This window comes from Morus notabilis, unplaced genomic scaffold (genome assembly GCF_000414095.1).
Source record: "Morus notabilis unplaced genomic scaffold, ASM41409v2 Scaffold765, whole genome shotgun sequence".
Taxonomy (NCBI): domain Eukaryota; kingdom Viridiplantae; phylum Streptophyta; class Magnoliopsida; order Rosales; family Moraceae; genus Morus; species Morus notabilis.
Genome location: NW_010363429.1, coordinates 99,197 through 118,883, shown reverse-complemented (window position 1 = coordinate 118,883; position 19,687 = coordinate 99,197). Strand labels below are relative to the sequence as shown.

At 33.5% G+C, this 19,687-nt stretch overlaps 3 protein-coding genes across 4 annotated transcripts; 1 reads left to right on the top strand and 2 right to left on the bottom strand.

Moving 5' to 3' along the window:
• Positions 1-1,494: 1,494 nt before the first annotated feature.
• LOC21394203 (thaumatin-like protein) lies at positions 1,495-3,253 on the top strand. The gene is made up of 3 exons (XM_010104329.1): positions 1,495-1,501; positions 2,338-2,789; positions 3,026-3,253. Exons 1-3 carry the CDS (start codon positions 1,495-1,497, stop codon positions 3,251-3,253), a joined length of 687 nt encoding a protein of 228 aa, XP_010102631.1.
• Positions 3,254-4,916: 1,663 nt separating this feature from the next.
• On the bottom strand, positions 4,917-7,602 carry LOC21394202 (ras-related protein RGP1). The gene is made up of 3 exons (XM_010104328.2): positions 7,320-7,602; positions 5,483-5,988; positions 4,917-5,396 (listed from the first exon to the last, which is right to left on the bottom strand). Exons 1-2 carry the CDS (start codon positions 7,544-7,546, stop codon positions 5,541-5,543), a joined length of 675 nt encoding a protein of 224 aa, XP_010102630.1. The 5' UTR covers positions 7,547-7,602; the 3' UTR covers positions 4,917-5,396; positions 5,483-5,540.
• An 8,891-nt stretch (positions 7,603-16,493) lies between these two features.
• Positions 16,494-18,761, bottom strand: LOC21394200 (transcription factor bHLH130). Of its 2 annotated transcripts, none has more exons than XM_010104326.2 (7): positions 18,675-18,761; positions 18,152-18,549; positions 17,844-18,055; positions 17,604-17,756; positions 17,390-17,455; positions 17,044-17,112; positions 16,494-16,811 (listed from the first exon to the last, which is right to left on the bottom strand). In XM_010104326.2, exons 2-7 carry the CDS (start codon positions 18,507-18,509, stop codon positions 16,740-16,742), a joined length of 930 nt encoding a protein of 309 aa, XP_010102628.1. In that variant the 5' UTR covers positions 18,510-18,549; positions 18,675-18,761; the 3' UTR covers positions 16,494-16,739. The 2 variants fall into 2 exon arrangements, 1 of the variants encoding a protein (XP_010102628.1); XR_002902730.1 differs by having other exon boundaries at positions 16,733-16,811; positions 16,938-17,112.
• Between the last annotated feature and the right edge of the window lie 926 nt (positions 18,762-19,687).

The following is a 19,687-nucleotide window of genomic DNA, read 5'->3' as shown; positions in this document are numbered from 1 at the left end:
TTTGCCGAAGAATGGGTTTTTTTTACTGGACTAGTGCAGATTTCTGAATGTTAAATCCGTTTAAAATCATATTAAAATGAAAAAAAATATACAAAAACAAGTATAATCCAATACGGTTTAAAATAAAAGGGAGAAAGAGGGAAATAGGTCAAGACTTGAGATGAATTAAAATTAATAGGTCAATAGTTTACATAAGTTAATAAATATGTCAAATTATTGTTTTCGTCCATAACTTGTCTAGTTATGAACCATAACTTGACAAATTATTGTCCATAACTTATCTGGTTATGAACCCTAACTTAACAAGTTTGTCCATAATTTATCTAGTTATGAACCATAACTTGACAAGTTATGACCTATTAATTTATATAACTAAAAATTGACTTATATACTTTCTTAAATTTTCATATTGGTCTATTTCCTACTATTTTCCAAAATAAAACTCTACCAATTGGGTTTTTATGCCCTACCGTAAAATTCTTCGTCAACGAAAGCACAACATCTTTTGGATTCCCTCAAAAAAAAAAAAAAAAAAAAAAACTCTATTAATAAGCGGGCAAGACAAAAGGTTGGCCCCACATATACATGCAGTAGGATCCCTTGATATCTTTCTGCAGAACTTGTGAATTTGCAAATTCTGAATTTCGGGCAACAATCGACAGCATTGGCTTCTGAACGAGCTGAGCGAAACCAGCTCGGTGAATTAGAAGAGAGTAAAAAAAGTTGAACTGCTTTGAGTTTCCTAATAGAAATATTTAGCCAATTCAAACGAGCAAGAATAACGGAATTGTTGAATTTCTGACAACCTTAATTGTTTCAGATTTCCTAGGGATCTCATTAAATCAATACTACTTTTGCTTGCCGGAATCAAGAAAAGAGATTGCAAAGATGTCAACTGTTGACGGTGAAAATTTGTTAATTCGGAAATGCCTCACCGCGGATCACGCATTCATAGAAGAAATAACAAAATTTGCAGAAGTGTGATGGAATGAAAGACTTTTATGCAACGAAGACGATGAAGTTGTAATATCTCAGTTGGCAGATCTTTCACTAAAGTGTCTCCAAGATTTTTTAATTTTAAGGATTCGATTTGTCTCCCAATAGAGCGTGGAATTGGATGCGACTCCCAGAGAAAACTCGAGGATAGCCAGTTTCGCCATTAAAATTGTTTTTGATGTTTTTTTTTTTTTTGGGAGAGAGATTTTCTTATTCATGAATGCTTGTTTTCGAGTATCAAATCACATCCATGGTACAATATTAATCGTTTTTGTCATATGAATTGTCACATCATCAATTGTAATAAAAATATGCACTTATTTTCATAATTTGATCGATAATTACCGATGATTAAAAAGAACGTAACAATTGAAAACTTCTTCATACATGTGCGTATAAATATATATATATATATATATATATATTTATATAATAGCAACATATATTATCTAGCTTATAAACTGACAACTGGCTTATGTATTGTTTGGTTATGGACTTATGACAGGTAAAAGGGAAATGAATATTTCAACTCCAAATGATTAATCGTGTGTGTGTCTATATATATACAAATATATATATGTATGTGTGTATGTATGTATGTATTTATACGTGAAGAGAAAGAAATATTTTGTTGTGAGATATACATGATGACAAATCCACATATATAGTTAGGCCTATAACTTTTCACACTTTTTTTTGTTGGATTTTTCGAGTTGAAAGTTTCCAATATTTTGTTGCTCGTTCTAAGATAAAGTGCTCGGCCATGCGTTGGTCAATTGAGGTACAAGAAAAATCCGGTTTCAGTTAGGCTCTTTAGACTGAAACCAAAAAATCTGGTAATTTGTTGCTTTTTTCACTAAAATATACACAAACACTTGTCACAACGAAAAACCCACCCACCCTTCATTCTTGCACTATTCTATTAACTTCATTATAACCTCTAACAAATCCTCCCTAAAAAGCTTGTTTGTGTGTTGTAATTCTTTTCTCTTTTTGTTGAGAAGCGCAAAGCCTGTGTTATTGTTTCAAAATCCTTTATATATGTATATGTACATGTATATATATACACACACCTAAGTGCATCTTCATTGCTTCTATTTATAAAGCCTCCATAACATTCATCTCCAAAACAATCCAACTCTTTCATGGCTAATTTGTGGCATTATTACCTTTTGGCACTCTTTTTCTTTGGTATAATACCAAGAACATAATTCTTCTTCTTCTTTCAAGAGTAGTTCTTTTATTGTTCATATTATTACTAGCATTTCTTTTCCATTTATCTCTATCAATGATTCAAATATTATTATTTTTTTATTGGGTGTTGTGTTTTTGATATTATAGGTTACTCGGATGCTGCTGTTTTTACATTAGAAAACAGATGCAAGAACACAATATGGCCCGGGATCCAACCCGGAGCTGGAAAACCACAACTAATGGGTGGTGGGTTGCAGCTAGCGCCCGGTGAATCTGTAAACATCACTTCCCCTAAAGGCTGGTCGGGCAGGTTTTGGGGTCGTCGTTGGTGCTCCTTTGACGACTTGGGAAAGGGAACGTGCCTCACAGGTGATTGTGGCGGCGCGCTAAAATGCGCTGGGGCGGGCGGGGCTCCACCCGCCACACTAGCTGAGTTTACCCTAGACAGTCCCTTTGATTTCTATGATGTCAGCCTTGTTGATGGCTACAACATGCCTGTGTCCATAACCCCTCACGGCGGTTCGGGGTCTAGTTCCAACTCTTGCAAGGCGGTCCGATGCGTTTCAGACTTAAACCGGGGGTGCCCTGATGGGCTACAGGTGAGTATGAATTGAATGTAGGGATGGATTTTGTAATTTCATATTTCATATACTGTTTTTAAAAGAATTTCTAAATTTTCTCGAGTCGCGAATGCGCACAGGTGAGGACTAAATTCTAAGTTTTTTTAAAAGAATTTCTAAATTTTCTCGAGTCGCGAATGCGCGTAGGTGAGGACTAAATTCTAATTTTTTTTTAAAAATAAATTTCTAAATTCTCGAATCGCGAATGCGCGCAGGTGAGGACTAAGAGTGGACGTGTTGTCGCGTGCATGAGTGCATGCATGGCGTTCAATCAGCCAGAGTATTGTTGCACAGGAGAATATGGGAGCCCTCAAACCTGCAAACCAACTAACTATTCAAGAGCTTTCAAGGATGCTTGCCCAACCTCTTATAGTTATGCCTATGATGATCCCACTAGTACTTTTACTTGCCATGGGGCTAATTACTTGATTAGGTTTTGTTGAACTTGACATAAATGAAATTAAAATATATATATATATATATATATTATAAGCTTAATTTGCAGATAAGAATCAAGCCAAGGTAAATTATTGCTTGTATACATGTACACATGACGATGTATGTATGTACCAGCTGATACTGATGAGCATTTTTATAGGCAAAAGCAATATATATACAAATAAATACATATCACATTTCATTTGAGGAGTTCCACCGTATAATTTGCCGTATTTATTTAAGTTGGAAGAGTGATAGTTTGAAGGGTAATCTTCAAATATCTCTTGAAATTTCCAAAATTGTTATTATTATAGGCAAAAGTTAGAAATGTGTGTGTGACCTCTTTTCATTCAATTATTTAAGAAATTTTATCCTGTTTATTTTCAGTTTGCTCGTAAATTTTAAAAACTCACTTTGTCTCGTGAATTTTAAATTGTTCCCACTTAATTCTTTTTGTTGTAATTTTTGTTAAAAACATATAAAAAAGAGAGTAATGCAGTCATGTGGCTTTCTATTTGAATTTCCGTTAATCACACTTAACCTCTTTTTTCTCCTATAATTTAATATAAATTCTTACGAAAAGGCTTAAATGGGACAAATTCAAAATTTAGAAGGCATAGTGAGAGTTTTCAAAATTTTAAAAGTAAGTGAGAATGATTCAAAACTTAAAGCGCACTAGTGGTATTAATCTATTATTTAAATAAGCATATCGAAGTCCCAATATTTATGATTTATATATCCCAACCATCTGTAATATGAAAACTTCCTAATGTTGTTTGTTCCTAATTTATACAGCCAAAAGGTCTTGGGAGAACGTAAACTCCAAGGATTAAGTTATAGTCGATATTGTGCAATTTAATAATTAGAATTAAATTAAGAAAAAAAGGTGGAAGAGGTTACTTTGGATAATCAACCATTTGCAATCAGCAAACTTTGTTCTGAATTATCTTTTGAGTATACTATTCAATTTTTTAGCATAAATTTCTTGTCCCCCAACTTAACCTTGAAATGAAATTGAAACGAAAAGAATAATATATATATTAGTTTTGAATGATTACGTATTACTATTAAATATAAAAAGAAATTTGATAACGTAATATGATAAAAATCTTCACGACCTTTTTTTAGTTTTACGTTTACTTGGGAGGAATATGCTAATTTCTTAATGCCCATTGAATAAACAATAAAATTGCTTTACTAGCCCTCATGAATTTCAACTTCTTCTTCTTCTTTTTTTCTTTTTTTTTTCTTTTTTTTTTTTTTTTTTTGCGCACAAGAAAATTTTAGTAAACCTTATTCTAATATACATACGTATATATTTATAACCATGGTGCCAAGACGTTCCTCGACAAAATCCACTGGATCCATGCAAAGCGCCCACACGTACTAGAAAGGGGATCAATTCATTTTCTTTCCTTTCCAACCCTTTTACTTTTTTTCATTACATTCCAATACAAGTGAGTAAACATGCCAAAATGTACAGGGATTTCTTTTAGCAGAGTTTCTCAAAATAACACCTTTGGGAATGCAGACAAACATTATAAAAGTTACAGAACAACACGAATTAAGTGGCACCAAATCAAATCCTCCTGGCTTAATTCCAATTGATTATAGCAGTATATTAATCTACTTTGATATAAGTGACTAGAGTATTAACAACTATTCAGACCAAGAGGAACAATTTCTATAAATTCGTTACAGAAAATCATTTTGATAGTCACAATTAGACCTTTCCTATACAAAGAAGAAATCAGCTGCAATGACTGGTACTTGAATCTAGTGCATTATGCAGAGAAATGTACTTAAATAGGTTAAACAAATCATAGAAGACCACCATGTCCTTGAAAATTAGAATTCAATTCACACACTTTTTAAACTGTGATATGCTCGTTTTTCTGATCAGAAGGTTTGTTTATCCAGTTTCTTCTGTGTAGGTGTGTATCTGATCTTAAACAATCCATAACATTCTATCCCCAGAATGCGGAAAAACAATATGATGGAATGGTATTGGCATTGAATATGAGAAGTACGTGTCAAATTCATTGCATTTCTGTGAGTCCGCATACAAAACCAATCTGCCTACAAAAGCTTCTTACAAGAAGATAGACCGATTTACCTGGTCCGTAAGGAGCTGTGTAAGATGACTTTCTGAAAAGTAAAAATTAAACGAGGTCAAACAGTGAAAAGCAAGAAAGCCAACAAAACAGAGCAATTATTTCCTTTCCCGTGCTTACCATATAGTAAATAGTAAACAGTTGCAATCCGTCAAAGTGTAGGTTAAGAATCATAATCCTATGAATATTTGCAACAACTAGAGCTCCGAACTGGTTCTGGTTCTTGTCCAGGGACAACAATCTTTGTCCCCTTGAGAAGCGATGAACTGCCTAAGGCCTCCTGTTCCTCATTGGCAATGAGGGCCTTCTTGCTAATGACTCGATAAATTTCTGTGAGGACCGTAAGAAATGCTGACTCAACATTTGTAGACTCGAGTGCTGATGTCTCCATAAAAAATAGGTTCTCTCTTTGCGCAAACTCTTTTGCATCCTCGGTGGGTACAGCTCGAAGAGTCCCTAGGTCAGATTTATTCCCCACAAGCATAATGACAATGTTTTTGTCTGCATGGCCCCGCAATTCCTCTAACCACCGGGCGACATGGTCGAATGACTGACGCTTGGTTATGTCATAGACTAGCATCGCCCCCACTGCACCTCTATAGTATGCGCTTGTCACTGCTCGGTATCTGTAATTCATTGAGAGCGCAGAAAAAACATTGATATTCATATATATTGGATGGTTTCAGCAGGAAAATGAGTCTTATACAAGGCAGATATCGCGAATATCGAGGTCAATACAAATGAATAACATGTCTATGTTCATAAATTTTAGATGACTTTCTAGCAGAGAATGGACTAAGCAATAAGCCTAAGGAACATAAATAGTATGATCTCAGACCCCCTTCTCGTTTTACCAAATGGGGTCATAAATCCTATACACTGTTTTAAAAAAAAAAAAAAACTCTCCGAATATTTTGAGGCAAGATTACACATGAATTACCAAATTAAAAAGCGAAAAATCATACTTTGCCGAGTGGAAAATTATCATTTTAACATGATAGTGGTCTTAGAACAAACTGAATCCGCATTCAAAGTGTCAAGGAAGAGAGAACATCTATCTTCGTCATTTTTTTTTTTAATAAAGAAAATATTCTACCCTCCTTATTGTTCATCTATCATCCCGCCATCATCATCACCATCACTAACTCATATCTTCTTTAAACAATAATAAGAGAATCTGCTCAATCTAAAGTCGCTACTTTTCTTCCGTTCAACAGAATCTCAGGCATACAACTCAGAATCCACCACTAATAGGAAGAACGCTTATCGTCGTCACCTAACGATTTCCACTTTTGTCAATCACGATTTGGCAAAGTTCTGAATGAAACTCCAAAGGCAAAATCCCGCCTCATCGATGCAATTTAAGCGGCTTAACCTCATGAAACAACAACTACTACTACTACTAAAACCATTATGTTTGCATGAATATCAAGCTTTTCTTCATAAGATACTACAAAGATTTACTAATCACAAACCATTATGTTGACACTAAATTTGAAAAATCCAGAAATTAACAACCACGAACACCGAATTCAATTCACTATGGCCTCAATTCAAACCCATCTAACTGCAATTCAGTTTCATTCAAATCTTTCCTATTTCCCCCAGATTATAAAGATCGACTGTTTGATCATCATTTCATACAAAACCAACTATGATTTAAAGTCCAACTAAGCATCCATCAAAAATTTTACAATTTTAAATTGGAAAAAAAAAAAAAACTCTTTCCAAATACCTTTATTAACAGAGTCATAAAAATAATTATTTAACAATTCTCAATTATCAAAGCCGAAAATAGGAACCAATATAAAAAAAGTACAAAAAAAAACAACTCAAAAGGAGAAAAGAATACAACTTTCTAAATCATTTGAGTTAATCATCCTAATATTAAAAGTAATCAAGGCTAATATTAATAAATAAAAAAAGCCCTAAATCAAGAAAATTAGAAAATAAATACCTTTCTTGACCAGCAGTATCCCAAATCTGGGCTTTGATGGTTTTGTGATCGATGAGAAGAGTTTTGGTCTGGAATTCGACGCCGATTGTGGCTTTGGAATCCAAATTGAACTCATTGCGAGCGAAACGAGCCAAGAGCTGAGATTTTCCGACCGCCGAGTCTCCGATCAGAACCACCTTGAATACGTAGTCGATCTTCTGGTTGAAATTGCTCTGCAGATTCGCCATGATTATACAAAAAAAGGGAAAAACTTTAGATCAATTTGATGAATTTTTGGAGAGAGAGAAAGATGACCAAGGGCCATTAGGCTGCTTGTGTAGTCTTATTAATTTAAAATTTAATTAATTAATTAAAGATCTTTTTATTTAGATTATTCTCACTCCCGCCTCAGAATTTAGCCTAATTCTCATTTCGCCCTAAAGGTTTTAATACTCCCGTTCACTCTTTGAATTTTGAGGCCTCGCTCATTTCACCGATTCGAGTTTGCAGTTCTAAATTTTTACAGTAAAAAACTCTTAAAATATGTCACATTTAATTTTTTTTATTACAGTAAAAAATTCTCACAAAATATTACATCTCAGTTCGAATTGAAAACTCGAATCTACAAAGTGAACGAAACTTAAATTAGTTCCGTTTAATTCTTTTCCATTAAACTTTTCATTAAAAATAAATGAAAAAAGACCATACGACAACAATTAGCCTCTTGTTTAGAGGTGTTCATGGACCATTAATCCGATTGGTCTATCAAATCTAATTCAATTTAAAGTTTTAGATTAAATTGAAAAAAGTTTTAAATTAAACACAAATTGAGATTTTTTTAATTTGAAGATTTCGGATTGGTTCTCATTTCGCAAAATCGGTGAATCCGAAACATATTATAAATATATAATATATAACTTTTATAGGATAAGTTTTATTTTATTTTATTTTTAAAAAAATTGTATATGTATGAAAATGTAATATTTTTTTATTATTCATATTTTATAGCAAGCTGATATTCTTAGTTTCTTACCTAGTCCATTTATGTTACTTCAAAGTAACACTTAAGAATGATGAAGATTTCATTTTCAGTTTTACTGAATCTATTTTGAGTTTTAATTGGGTTGTAACAATTTAGAATTTGTTGAAGGATTTTATGTTATACTATGTTTATGTGGGTTATGGATGTTGCAAACTTTGAACTTTAAAATATTGATAAATGATGAAAATTTCATGTTGTGTTATTTTGTATGGATGTTTAAATAATTTGTTAATTTTAAAGGTCATAATCCGTAGAATCTGTGAATTCAATCCGCATAATCCGATAGGTTTTGGATTAGATCCGAAAAAGTTTTGAATCGGACACGGATTGAGATCGGTTAATTTTTACACTTACTCCTTAAAATAGTACAACAAGTTATTATTAACCCCAACATTAGCTATTTTATTTCTACCCTTTAGACTACAACTAATCAAATGGCCCATTAATAGATTATTAAAATACCATAATGGTCTATGGCTAATTTATAAAGATCCTTGCAGGTCCTTTGGTCGCCCGCGGGCGGACTGGGTATCCGGTCGCCATTGGTGGATCTCCGGTTGCCGGCCGGCCATAGTCTATCAGACTATGACCCATAATCTGTTAGATTATGACCAATAATCTGACAGATTATGCCGGCCTTCAGGTCTTCTGTCGCTGGCCAGTCATAGTCTGTTAGATTATGACCCATAGTTTGTTAGACTATGACCCATAGTTTATCTGACTATGACCCATAGTTTATCCGACTATGACTTATAGCCTGTCATGATACGCTGGCCAACGGGCCTCCGATAGCCAACCTATCATAGTCTATCAGGCTATGATCTATATTATAACAAATTATGCTGGCCACCGGTCATTGTCTGTCAAACTATAATCCATAGTTTGCCTGACTATGATCTATAGTGTATCAAACTATGATATATTTCAACCTATTTATGGCTCATTTCAACCGGTTTAAATCAATTTCAAAAGCTAAAAAAATATTGAAAAGCATACAAACAATTAGCCTAACTAAATAGCAAGATCAAATAAACAACATAACATATAATCCTTTAAAAAAAAGTTTGTTAATCAGTCCACAACCACAACCACGAACGTAAAGCCAAGCCAAGTCTAAAGAATGCATGAAAATATTCCAGCTAAAAAGGAAATCCTCAAACAATTTCATTCAACAAACACACAATTTAATGGGTAGATATGGCATTTTGTGCATGATCAAGTCCAAAAGTTCCAAACTAAACGTCCATAATAACCAGCGTATGCCTCCAGATACTTATACCTGTGGCATTTAATCTCCTCCCTAGTGGGAATGCCCAAGGCCTACTCAAAAGAGAAGAACAAAGAGTTTCATTCAAGAGAGCGCGATTATCAAACAAACTATCATTATATATATATATATATATATGTGTGTGTGTGTGTGTATATATTTTGTGTAAAGTTGTGATTTTTCTTTTACTTTGTTGCAATTGATTTTCTGGGTTCTATTACATTTTCTAATAACTTATCAAAATGCGTTCTTTTTGTGAATATGAATATGTGGCACCACATTTCGAAGCTAAATTGGTGTATTTTACTGGTTATTTGGAAAAGCTTAAAGAAAAGGTTAACAAATACATATATATATATATATATTTATATATATATTGCTCATCATGAAAATATTCTTCTTCTTGTCCTTTAGTTGTAAGCATAAAAGTGGTTTGGGGGTTGAGGGTATTTAAGTCATTTCCTATTGTTTTGTGCAGGAGGAACCAGAGTTCTATGAATACTTGAAAACGCATGACCAGGAAGTTCAGCAGTTCAATGAATAGAACATTGATGTAAGCTTGTCAAGAAAAACAGAAACTTTTTTTTTTTTTTTTTTTGGCGCATGTTTCCCTTGAACTTTGTGCAATTTAATACTTAGCTTGAAAAGCCTTTCCCCGGTTTATTTTATTAATTTAGTTCGGTTTATTTAGTTTAGTTTAACTCAGTGTAAACCGTGAGAATAATTTAAATTTTTAGTAAGTATGGAGTTCAAATTATATTTCTCGTTTAAATTAAATTAAATTGTCTAACTTAGAAGTTTAACTCCTCCCATAAATTTAACCATTCAAACCATTTTTAAATAGTAAAAAAATGTTAACTCTCTTTGCATTTTAGACCTACTAAATACGAATTTGAATTTTATTCTATGTTCAAATTAAAATTTTAACTACATATCTAAACACCAATTTGAACTACAATACTGCACTGTTTGAATACTTCTGTTCAAATAAAAAAGTTCAAACCAGTAAACTAAACAGGGACTTAATAATTTACGGTTCGTAGGTTTGAGGAGAAAATTTGAGTAAAAATTTAAATTTTTACGAGAAAAATCATTATACTTTGAATTGTAGTTTAAACCTATGAAAAAAAAAAACACTGTTAGTCTTGAGTCTGCGAAAAAATTATAGGTTTTTTTAGCACCTGTGCTTCTTGAACTTCTTGTGTCAACTTCTCCTATTTTGCACTATCATTCGTGAAAAGTAGTTTTCATTTATTGTTCCTAAATTAGTTTTGGTATTTGTTAGGTATTTTTATTAGTTGATAATTTATTAACAGTTTTGTAAAATTTTAAAAAACATATTCAAGAAGATTTTGGATTACAGAAGAAAATTCATAATCATATTTGAAGTTGAAGTTGCAGATTTTGTTGAATTGTGATCAGTGGAGATAATGATTGAAAATGGTGATTTGAATTTGGAAGGAAGATGGCTTATATGCATATAAAGTGATATGGATTTAGTTTTAAATTTAAATGGAGATATAGCTTACAAGTCAAGATTAATTCGGATTTGATTGTTTTTGTGAAGTAATTGGAATATGGTGTTGAGAAGATTTAAATTCATGCTCAAGAGTTGCATATTTGAATTTATTGGAGATGATTTGATTGCACTTGGTCAGTAATTTGCGTGAGATAAGCTTTGGGATTTAAACGTTAAAATACTACAAACGTGGAGGTGTGGTGTAAGCAGACTAAAGTATTGGGTTTTATTTAAAAGTTCAAATGGGTATTGGTGATTTGAATTAAAGGTTGGGTTTTATTTAAAAGTTCAAATGGGTATTGGTGATTTGAATTAAAGGTTGGGTTTTATTTAAAAGTTCAAATGGGTATTGGTGATTTGAATTAAAGGTTGGGTTTTATTTAAAAGTTCAAATGGGTATTGGTGATTTGAATTAAAGGGAGGCTTATTTAATCAGTGTGTTTAGAGGAAGTCTAAGTGAGATAATGAAGGAGATAAAATCGTGGAGATTCTATTTTCAGAAAAAAAAAAAATTGTGGAAGATTTTCCAGAGAGATTTTCTTGTGGAGTTATTTTGAAATGAGATTATGTGTGATATTCTTTTAAGAGAATGAGGGAGATTTTACTGGTGAGACTGTGAAAATATTTTGAGGAGAAGATTTTGTGAAAATAATCTAAGAGAGAATTATAGAGAAAAAAAAAAGATCTTTAGGAGAGAGATTCTTGAGCAGCTTTAGAAGCCTTATTTTAAGGACTTGCGTTTAGCTTATTTTGCACGGTTTTAATAGAGAAAATATCAAGAGAAAAAGTTTGTGAGTTTGAAAGCTTTTACAGAGAAATATTCAGAGAGACATATGTGCTTTTGAGAGCCTTTGAGTATAAATCATTACATCTTTCAAGAGAGATGCTTGTTGCTTTCGGGAGGAAGCTCTGCCTATCGAAGGGAATTCACCGGGTGAATAGAAGACGTGTGGTGCACGCTAAACATCATCACTATGAAAATTCATCACAGCGGTGTCATTGTCTAGGAGGGAGTCCTGTGTGAATAAGTCCGTTAGTATATGTAATTTCTAGAACATGGTGAACTATTTATTGTTTGTGCATAGCCCTGTAGATGTAGGTGTGCACACCGAATTGCAATACCATATTACGTGTTCTTTTTATTTCTGCACTTTATTCTGATCCATAAATTGAACATAATTAATCTGGATCTTATTTAATTAAGCAGTGTCCCAGGACTGTGTTACAACACCATCTAGAGCACCAGACGTATAATCAGCGGTTCACTGACCATTCGCTTAGTGAGATCTTGGGAGATTAATCTATTATGTTTGGAATAGATTTTCTGAAGGAAAGAGGTTCAGTTATTTGTCCCCTTTGCTCGATGGTGCGAATTATTGATATTAGAAGGTCCGAATGAAGCCTTTCATCAAGTCCTTAGATGAGAAGGTCTGATGTGCTGTTCTAAATGGCTGGACTCATCCTGTAACTAAGGATGCTGAAGGGAAGGAGTCTCTAAAGCCTGAAGTCTCGTGGTCAACTGATAAAGATAAATTGGCTAACTACAACTCTCGTGTTTTCAACACGATTTTCAATGGAATTGACGCCAACCAATTCAAGTTAATATCTACATGTGACTCAGCAAAAAAGGCGTGGGAGATTTTGGAGACTGCTCATGAGGGCACTGTAATTGTCAGATTGTCTAAGTTGCAGATTTTGTCTATCAGGTTTGAAATTTTCTGAATACTTGAAACTGAAACGATTACATGTTTCAATTCTCGTCTCTGTGATATAACTAATGAATCGTTTGTTCTTAGTGAATAATTCTAAGGCAAAACTGGTCAGGAAAGCGTTGAGATCATTGTCCTTGAGTGATGCGAACCCCAAGCGACCTGCATTGAGACCCCACAATAATACTTTGATAGAATGCCTAGAAAAGCTACAATACAGATTCGTGATTGGCTGGACCTTGACTCAACGTTTATAAAGAAACGCTTACCATAGGTATAAGTAGATGAAAACGTTGACCCAATGATTATAAGAGTCACGAATCAAAGGTATAAGTGTATGAACGCTACAAAGGAAAAACTACCGTGATGTGTTTGGAAAAATTCTTTGAAGAATCCAAGAGGAACAACCTCACAATACTTTTATTATCTCTGAAAACAACTCTCCTACAATGGGTGCCCAAGGGCCCTATTTATAGGCCAACATAAAAACACACAAAATAATAAAATAATCCTCACCTAACACAAGAATATTCTAGAAAATAAACCCCAACAATTATGCACGCCCACAAAGAATGAGAAAGTTAGGTCCGTTCACTTCGTTGATTCGAGTTGAGATGTGATTTTGTGTGAAAATTTTTTACTGTAGCAAAAAAGTTAGATGTGACTGTTTATGAGAACTTTTTACTGTAATAAAACTTAAATTTTAAACTCGAATCGGGGAAATGAACGGGACTTTAAATCCCAAAATTGGAAAGTTAAAAGGAGCATAATTGGGCAACTGATTTGACTCTAAACTGGAAACTTTTTACGTTGAAAATTAGCAGATTCTCCGCGCCAAAATGGTCTGAAAATTGGCTGAAAAATTGTCTACCAAGTATCAAAGGAATGGGAAAGTCAACCTCCAAAATTAGAAACAAAATCACCCGTAAAGCTTCTAGAAATTGACGCCAAATTGGAATAGGAATGCCCAAAAGTAATCAGCCCATTTGCCAATAAATCACACCATTCATGCTTGGGGAAGCCCATCAACGACTTGGATTAAATTAAGGGAGAAATAAGGAAATAGGCCAAGATTTGAGATGAATTAAAATTAATAGGTCAATAGTTTACATAAGTTAATAAATAGGCAAACTTACTGTTTTTATCCATAACTTGTCTGGTTATAAACCATAACTTGACAAATTATTTACGGTTTTTATCCATAACTTATCTGGTTATGAACCATAACTTGACAAGTTTGCCCATAATTTATCTGGTTATGAACCATAACTTGACAAGTTATGGCCTATTAATTTCTATAACTAAAAATTAGCCTATATACTTTTTTAAAATTTTTATATTGACCTATTTTTTACTATTTTCCTTAAATTAATTAAACCATGTTCATTATTTGGGCCCAACTTGCAATTTGAAGCAGTCCATATTTCTTGAATGAGTCCATTAAGCGCTTCTTTAAGTCTCTCGGCCCGTGCTTTGTAATTGGTCTAACTGGCTTCTTTAAGTCTCTCTGCCCGTGCTTTGTAATTGGTCTAACTGGTATAAGCAATAGATTCATGGATTCAGAATCATGATTTATGAATTCAAAATTATTTTTAATTTATGTGTATTTTTATGAGAAAAAATATTACAGTAAATTACGAACCATGATTCGAATCATGATACGAATCTACCACACAGTGTTGTCTCTTGATTCCCTCAAGATTCGCCTACAAAGTCACCCCCTTCCCATTGTCTCGTTACTATTTTTAAGAGATCTATGTATCCTGCTCCGATCTGATTACTTAGATGACTGCTTTGAAGGGATATACAAAGCCCATGTCTTGAACTGCCAGTTTATAAATGCTGTGAAATTACATCGTATCCAGTTTCTTAAGAATTGTGTTATTGAACTTTCTGGAGTGGACATCCCAACCGCATACCAACATGCCTTTGTTTTCATTCGGCAATTGGCAATGATCTTTACGGGAGGCACTTTTTACGAAAACTAAGGTATGATTTGTTTGTTTTTCGTTGATAGAAAACATGATAAGGTGTTTGTCATTCTTCATCGAACTTAAAAGCTTTTTCATCAGATCATCCCAAAAAGTTGTCATTTCGAGAACTAACTATTGATGAGAAGGAGGTTTTAAAGAGTTTTCCTTTTCTTCCGTTTAGTATGTATTCTTGCATTTTAACTTGTGCTTTGTTCTTGGTTGTTTCTTGAAGGAAGCGTTTCGCAAAGTTTATGAGTGGAACTTCATGAACTGCCAGATACCTTTCCTCTTCGATTGAGATGTGCTAGAACTCAACCGAATCACTGCTGCAACTGGTAATTTTATTCCAGTTTCCTCTTCTACAGTGTTTCATTTTCATACTAATTGTTAAACTTTAATGCAAAAAGTTGCTTCTTTAAACCTCAAGCTGGTCTAGTTTTCGCCTTTGCAATTACTGGGTAGCAAAGATGCTAAAAATCTCTCAAATCCCTTGTGTTTGTGAATCTATTTAGTACAAAAGTATCGTCTTTGACTGGCCTGAAAACATTTTTGTTTTGGTTGTAGTATGTAGTATCTCTTCGCGAAAGAGCTAAACAAAGAACCGATGCATTGACAGAATCCAGGTTTCTGATCATCTTGTTGTCTTTTATATCCCCTTTTTCTTTTTTTCATGTTTGAGATTCTGATCCTAACATGCTTGAAAATACTATTATTCTAGTCTTCTTGTTGGTGAAAAATCATTGGGAATGAGATGCGCGGAAGTGATGATGAAGAAGATCATACCGAGGACGAAGAAGGCAATGCCGCTTTCAGTTCTTCCTGGTTACTAGGAAGTGATTCCAAGTATAGCGATTACATCTCTCCATTTCTTTTCTCTTCTTAATCTGATTTGTGTTCAACAATTTTTACGTTTTGTGTGATTGGTTAATTAACAGGGCTAAACAACCTAAAGAATCGAACAAGAAGAGGAAAAAGAAGATTTTGCCATGATGAAGATGTTGTGGAGGACTTTGTACTTAGTACAGATGAAGAAGATGGTTATGCGACTGATATGGTTCCTTCCGACGAGGAAGATGATGAAAATAGAGAATCATCTAAAGAACAAAAGAAAACGAAACCCTCAACGAGCGCGTCGAAGAACAAAAAGACTCACCCAAAGAAATCGAGGAAACGGAAAGAGGGCAAGTTCTAGATAGAGGATTGAGTAGTTGAAGAGAATGTAGTTCATGTAAAACGGTTCTCCTGTATTGCAATTTTGACCTAAAGTTTTGTTTTCTTGTTTGGCTTATTACACGAGGCAGAGCTAATGTCATAAAGACAAATTTTCATGGTAAAGAGGCCTACTCGGAGCTTCAAATTGCTTCATTCACAGAATCATTTTGTCTGTAATTTTTTTTTTCGTTTCTCATTACTATGTCGAGTGAATGAGTTTAGAGCAACATATATTACATATATACGTGTGTATATATATATATATATTTTCTTCTTGGTCTAATGAAGCCGTATGGCATAATTCTTCATATAGGAAAATTAAATGTAAGAAATGTGGTTGACCTGTTTACCTTGCATTAAGGTTTATATATTTGACTTTGAAATTCCTGTTGGACCATCACAAACAAGAGCATATAACTAGCTCTAGGCAAAACAACTTTAGTGAAGAATAACAAAAAGAAGAGCACACCAAGTTGCTAAAACAATAATATTAAGACCCTTGAGAAGACAGAAATTCTCCCCTTTCCTCTTTTCTTTACTTTTTTTTTTTCTTTTTTTCTGTCACTTTGTTTGCATGGAAAATTTTGAAAAGGAGGAGCCTAGTTATTGACCTAAACCTAGCTGATACAATACAATACAGGTTCATTATTCCGAATTACTAACAATATCTTCAATACCCTGAAAATCATTATTTTTCTTCTACATCTACAATGAACAAATCATCCACAAGGATTTGAATGCTGCTTTTGTTTACTTGAACACGAGCAATTGGCCTTCGTATCTGCAAGCGTCTGCATCGAAAAGCGAAAAAATGATATACATTAAGGGGAGGTAGAGTTAGAAAGGTCGATAACACGAACAATGTATGATAGGTTGGCTAGTCAGGTGCCAACGTTGTTGGGATGTGGCTAGTTCACCTTTAATGTTCGAGGTTATCAGTTTTACTTGAAGAACAAAACAGAAGGTAACTGAAGTTGGTTCAGATTCATTTCGTCGGATCTAGAATTCGACAATCCATTGTACCTTAACTTGCTTCTGAAGGTCCTTAATGTATTCAACTGCCAATTCTAACTTGTCAGCTATGCTTGTTTGCTGTCAAAAAAAGTCAATGAAAACAATTTAGACCCCGTTCATTTTACCGATTCAAATTTAGAATTCGAGTTTTATTACAGTAAAAAGCTTTAAAAAACATTCACATTTAACTTTTTTGTTATAGTAAAAAGTTTTCACATAAAGTCACATTTCAACTCAAATTAAAAACTCGAATCAACGAACTAAACAGACCCTTTAGTTTCTAAGAAAGAAAGAAAACACATCACAGAAAAGAGAAAAGATCGAATAATTTAAGATTAGTGAGCGTCTAAGTTACCTTGTCAATGTTTGGAAAAAGATCCTCCAATCTCCTCATCCTTTCGCTAATCCGAGTTCTTCTCACCTAAAATCATGATACAATATTTTGTAATGAATTCTTTTCCCAGCTTAGTTTGGAATGAGCAACAAAATCATCTCGATTCCGAATGCTCGTCAACAAAACCAAAAACGAATCGCAACATAAACGGAGGACAGTAGATTTTTTTTCTTACCCTCTCTGCGATGCTGCGCGGGTGAGTGGCAAAGCCTCTTTTGGCTCGAATTTTGCAAGGAACAGAGCCCTGAAAATGCAAGACCTTCTCTCTACTAGGCATCCCAAAATCCTTCGGCAAGCTCAAATGATGCGCCAAAACTGTGTTCTGTTGCTGCAAGAGAACATTAACACTCATTAGTGACACAAACATAATGGCGAAAAGGAATGACAGAAAAGAACACAATCTACAAATTTTTACCTGAATTTCTAATGCAGTTGAACTAGAAAACATCTTCACATCATTGTGATCTCGGGTTCTTTCGAGGCCATTGAGTGAAGAATTATTATCCCAATTAGAATCATTCCCATTTTCAGCAATCTGGGGCATTTTCCTTGAGCATGTAGGTGATCCAGATGAGAAATTTAATTGATCATTACCAAGTCTACCGTCTCCTCTCATAGCAGTAAATCCTATTAGTTCATTAAAGAATTAGTCATACATCTAATTTTATTACAAAAAAAAAAAAAAAAAAAAAAACGAAAAACAAAAACAATAATAAACCTTACCGTTGTTGTGGGGGGTTAAATGAGAGAAAAACTCAGGCGGAGAGCTACTTTGCCTAACGAGATTATTCCTATCAATGGTGTTGACATTAATTGTAGTAGTGCCATCACGATCAAGAAAAGCTTGATCAAAATGTTGAGCTTGATGATCTGATTCCTGATCTGATGAAAACTCTTCTTCCTTCATAAAAATGGACGGTAGTGATGATGATGATGGTCCATAATTACAAATGTACCTCTCTAACATCATTTCCACTTCTGGGCTTGAAGGGGGCCAACAAGCCAAGTTATTTGATGAGTCCATCATCATCACTTCCATCTCTGAACACATTAGATTCTGACTACTGTGTAAAACACTCATTGCTCCTTCTTTGCTTTCTTTTTTTGTTGCAAATTTCTCCCTTAAAGAAGACAAAAATGGAAAAAAAAATTTCAGATCTGTGTCAGAAAATAAATAAATAAGTAGAAATAGCAAAGTTCGGAGTTTTTGTTCTAGTTTCAATAATTCAGTGAAGAAATAAAGTACCTTTCCTTTCTGGTTTTGAGTTAGAATCCTTTTTTTCTCTTTCTTTTGTGAGCTAAATTAAGGAGAGAGAGAGAGAGAGAGAGAGAGAGAGAGGGCGGACTCCAACAAGGCAACAACGTTTGGTGCAAATTCCAAACTGAAACTTTTTATCGAGTCCAAATTATTAAACAAACCTTGGGTTTTCATTGTTATTACGAAAAAGCCATTGGAATGATGAGAGAAAGAGAGAAAGATGTCACTCTTTTGAGTTGACCGTTGACCAAGACTTTTTAGATGTGAATGTGCATTGGTTCTTATCTTCAAGCCTTGACTGACGATGTCGGCATTAAAAACAGATACACATATGACATAGTTTTCAACTATAAATTTAATTTAATTATGTTTTTAACTATAAATTATATCAAATTAAATAAAATACTTATGACCATTTAATGGAATTTGATCGTAAAGATACGACACTTAAAAAAAATTGTGTTCTATGCTAGATTGTATTTCATACCCTTTTTAAGAATTAAAAAAATAAAAATCCTATTAATGATAATGGTTAGATCAATTGATCACAACAATATTAAATAAAAAAATATTTTTTTAAAAGAAAATTGTTTGAGATTTGACAATACATTCTCTCTAATTTTTTTATATCTGCAAATTTTGACAACCAAATCATATAAGAATTAAAATTACTCATTTTTTATTTGATATTTGAAAACAAAAATGAAACTTTGAGATTGCTAAATAGCAGACAAAATTAATAGGAAGAATTCACGGCTTTTCCGAAACAATATTGTAAAACTTTATAAACATATGATAAGTTTGCATTGCAATTTGCAAAGTACCGATTATGGTTTCTTTTACACCTCACCAAGAATTATCTTCTTTTTTTTTTCAACATTATCTGAAACATTCAAAACATAAAGTTTTCTTGAGCTTAAAAGGAGATTAATTAGTGGGTAATTAAGAAGAGCTAAGAATAGGATATATACGATGCTTTGCTTATGGGCTAAGCGACTCTA

Coding starts and splice junctions, on each gene's coding strand:
- LOC21394203 (XM_010104329.1), top strand. Junction 2,790..3,025: donor GGTGCCCTGATGGGCTACAG/GTGAGTATGAAT, acceptor GAATGCGCGCAG/GTGAGGACTAAGAGTGGACG.
- LOC21394202 (XM_010104328.2), bottom strand. CDS start 7,546: ATGGCGAATCTGCAGAGCAATTTCAACCAGAAGATCGACTACGTATTC. Junction 5,989..7,319: donor GATACTGCTGGTCAAGAAAG/GTATTTATTTTC, acceptor AATGAATTACAG/ATACCGAGCAGTGACAAGCG.
- LOC21394200 (XM_010104326.2), bottom strand. CDS start 18,509: ATGAGTGTTTTACACAGTAGTCAGAATCTAATGTGTTCAGAGATGGAA. Junction 17,757..17,843: donor CAACTGCATTAGAAATTCAG/GTAAAAATTTGT, acceptor GTTCTCTTGCAG/CAACAGAACACAGTTTTGGC. Junction 17,113..17,389: donor TTTTTCCAAACATTGACAAG/GTAACTTAGACG, acceptor TTTTTTTGACAG/CAAACAAGCATAGCTGACAA.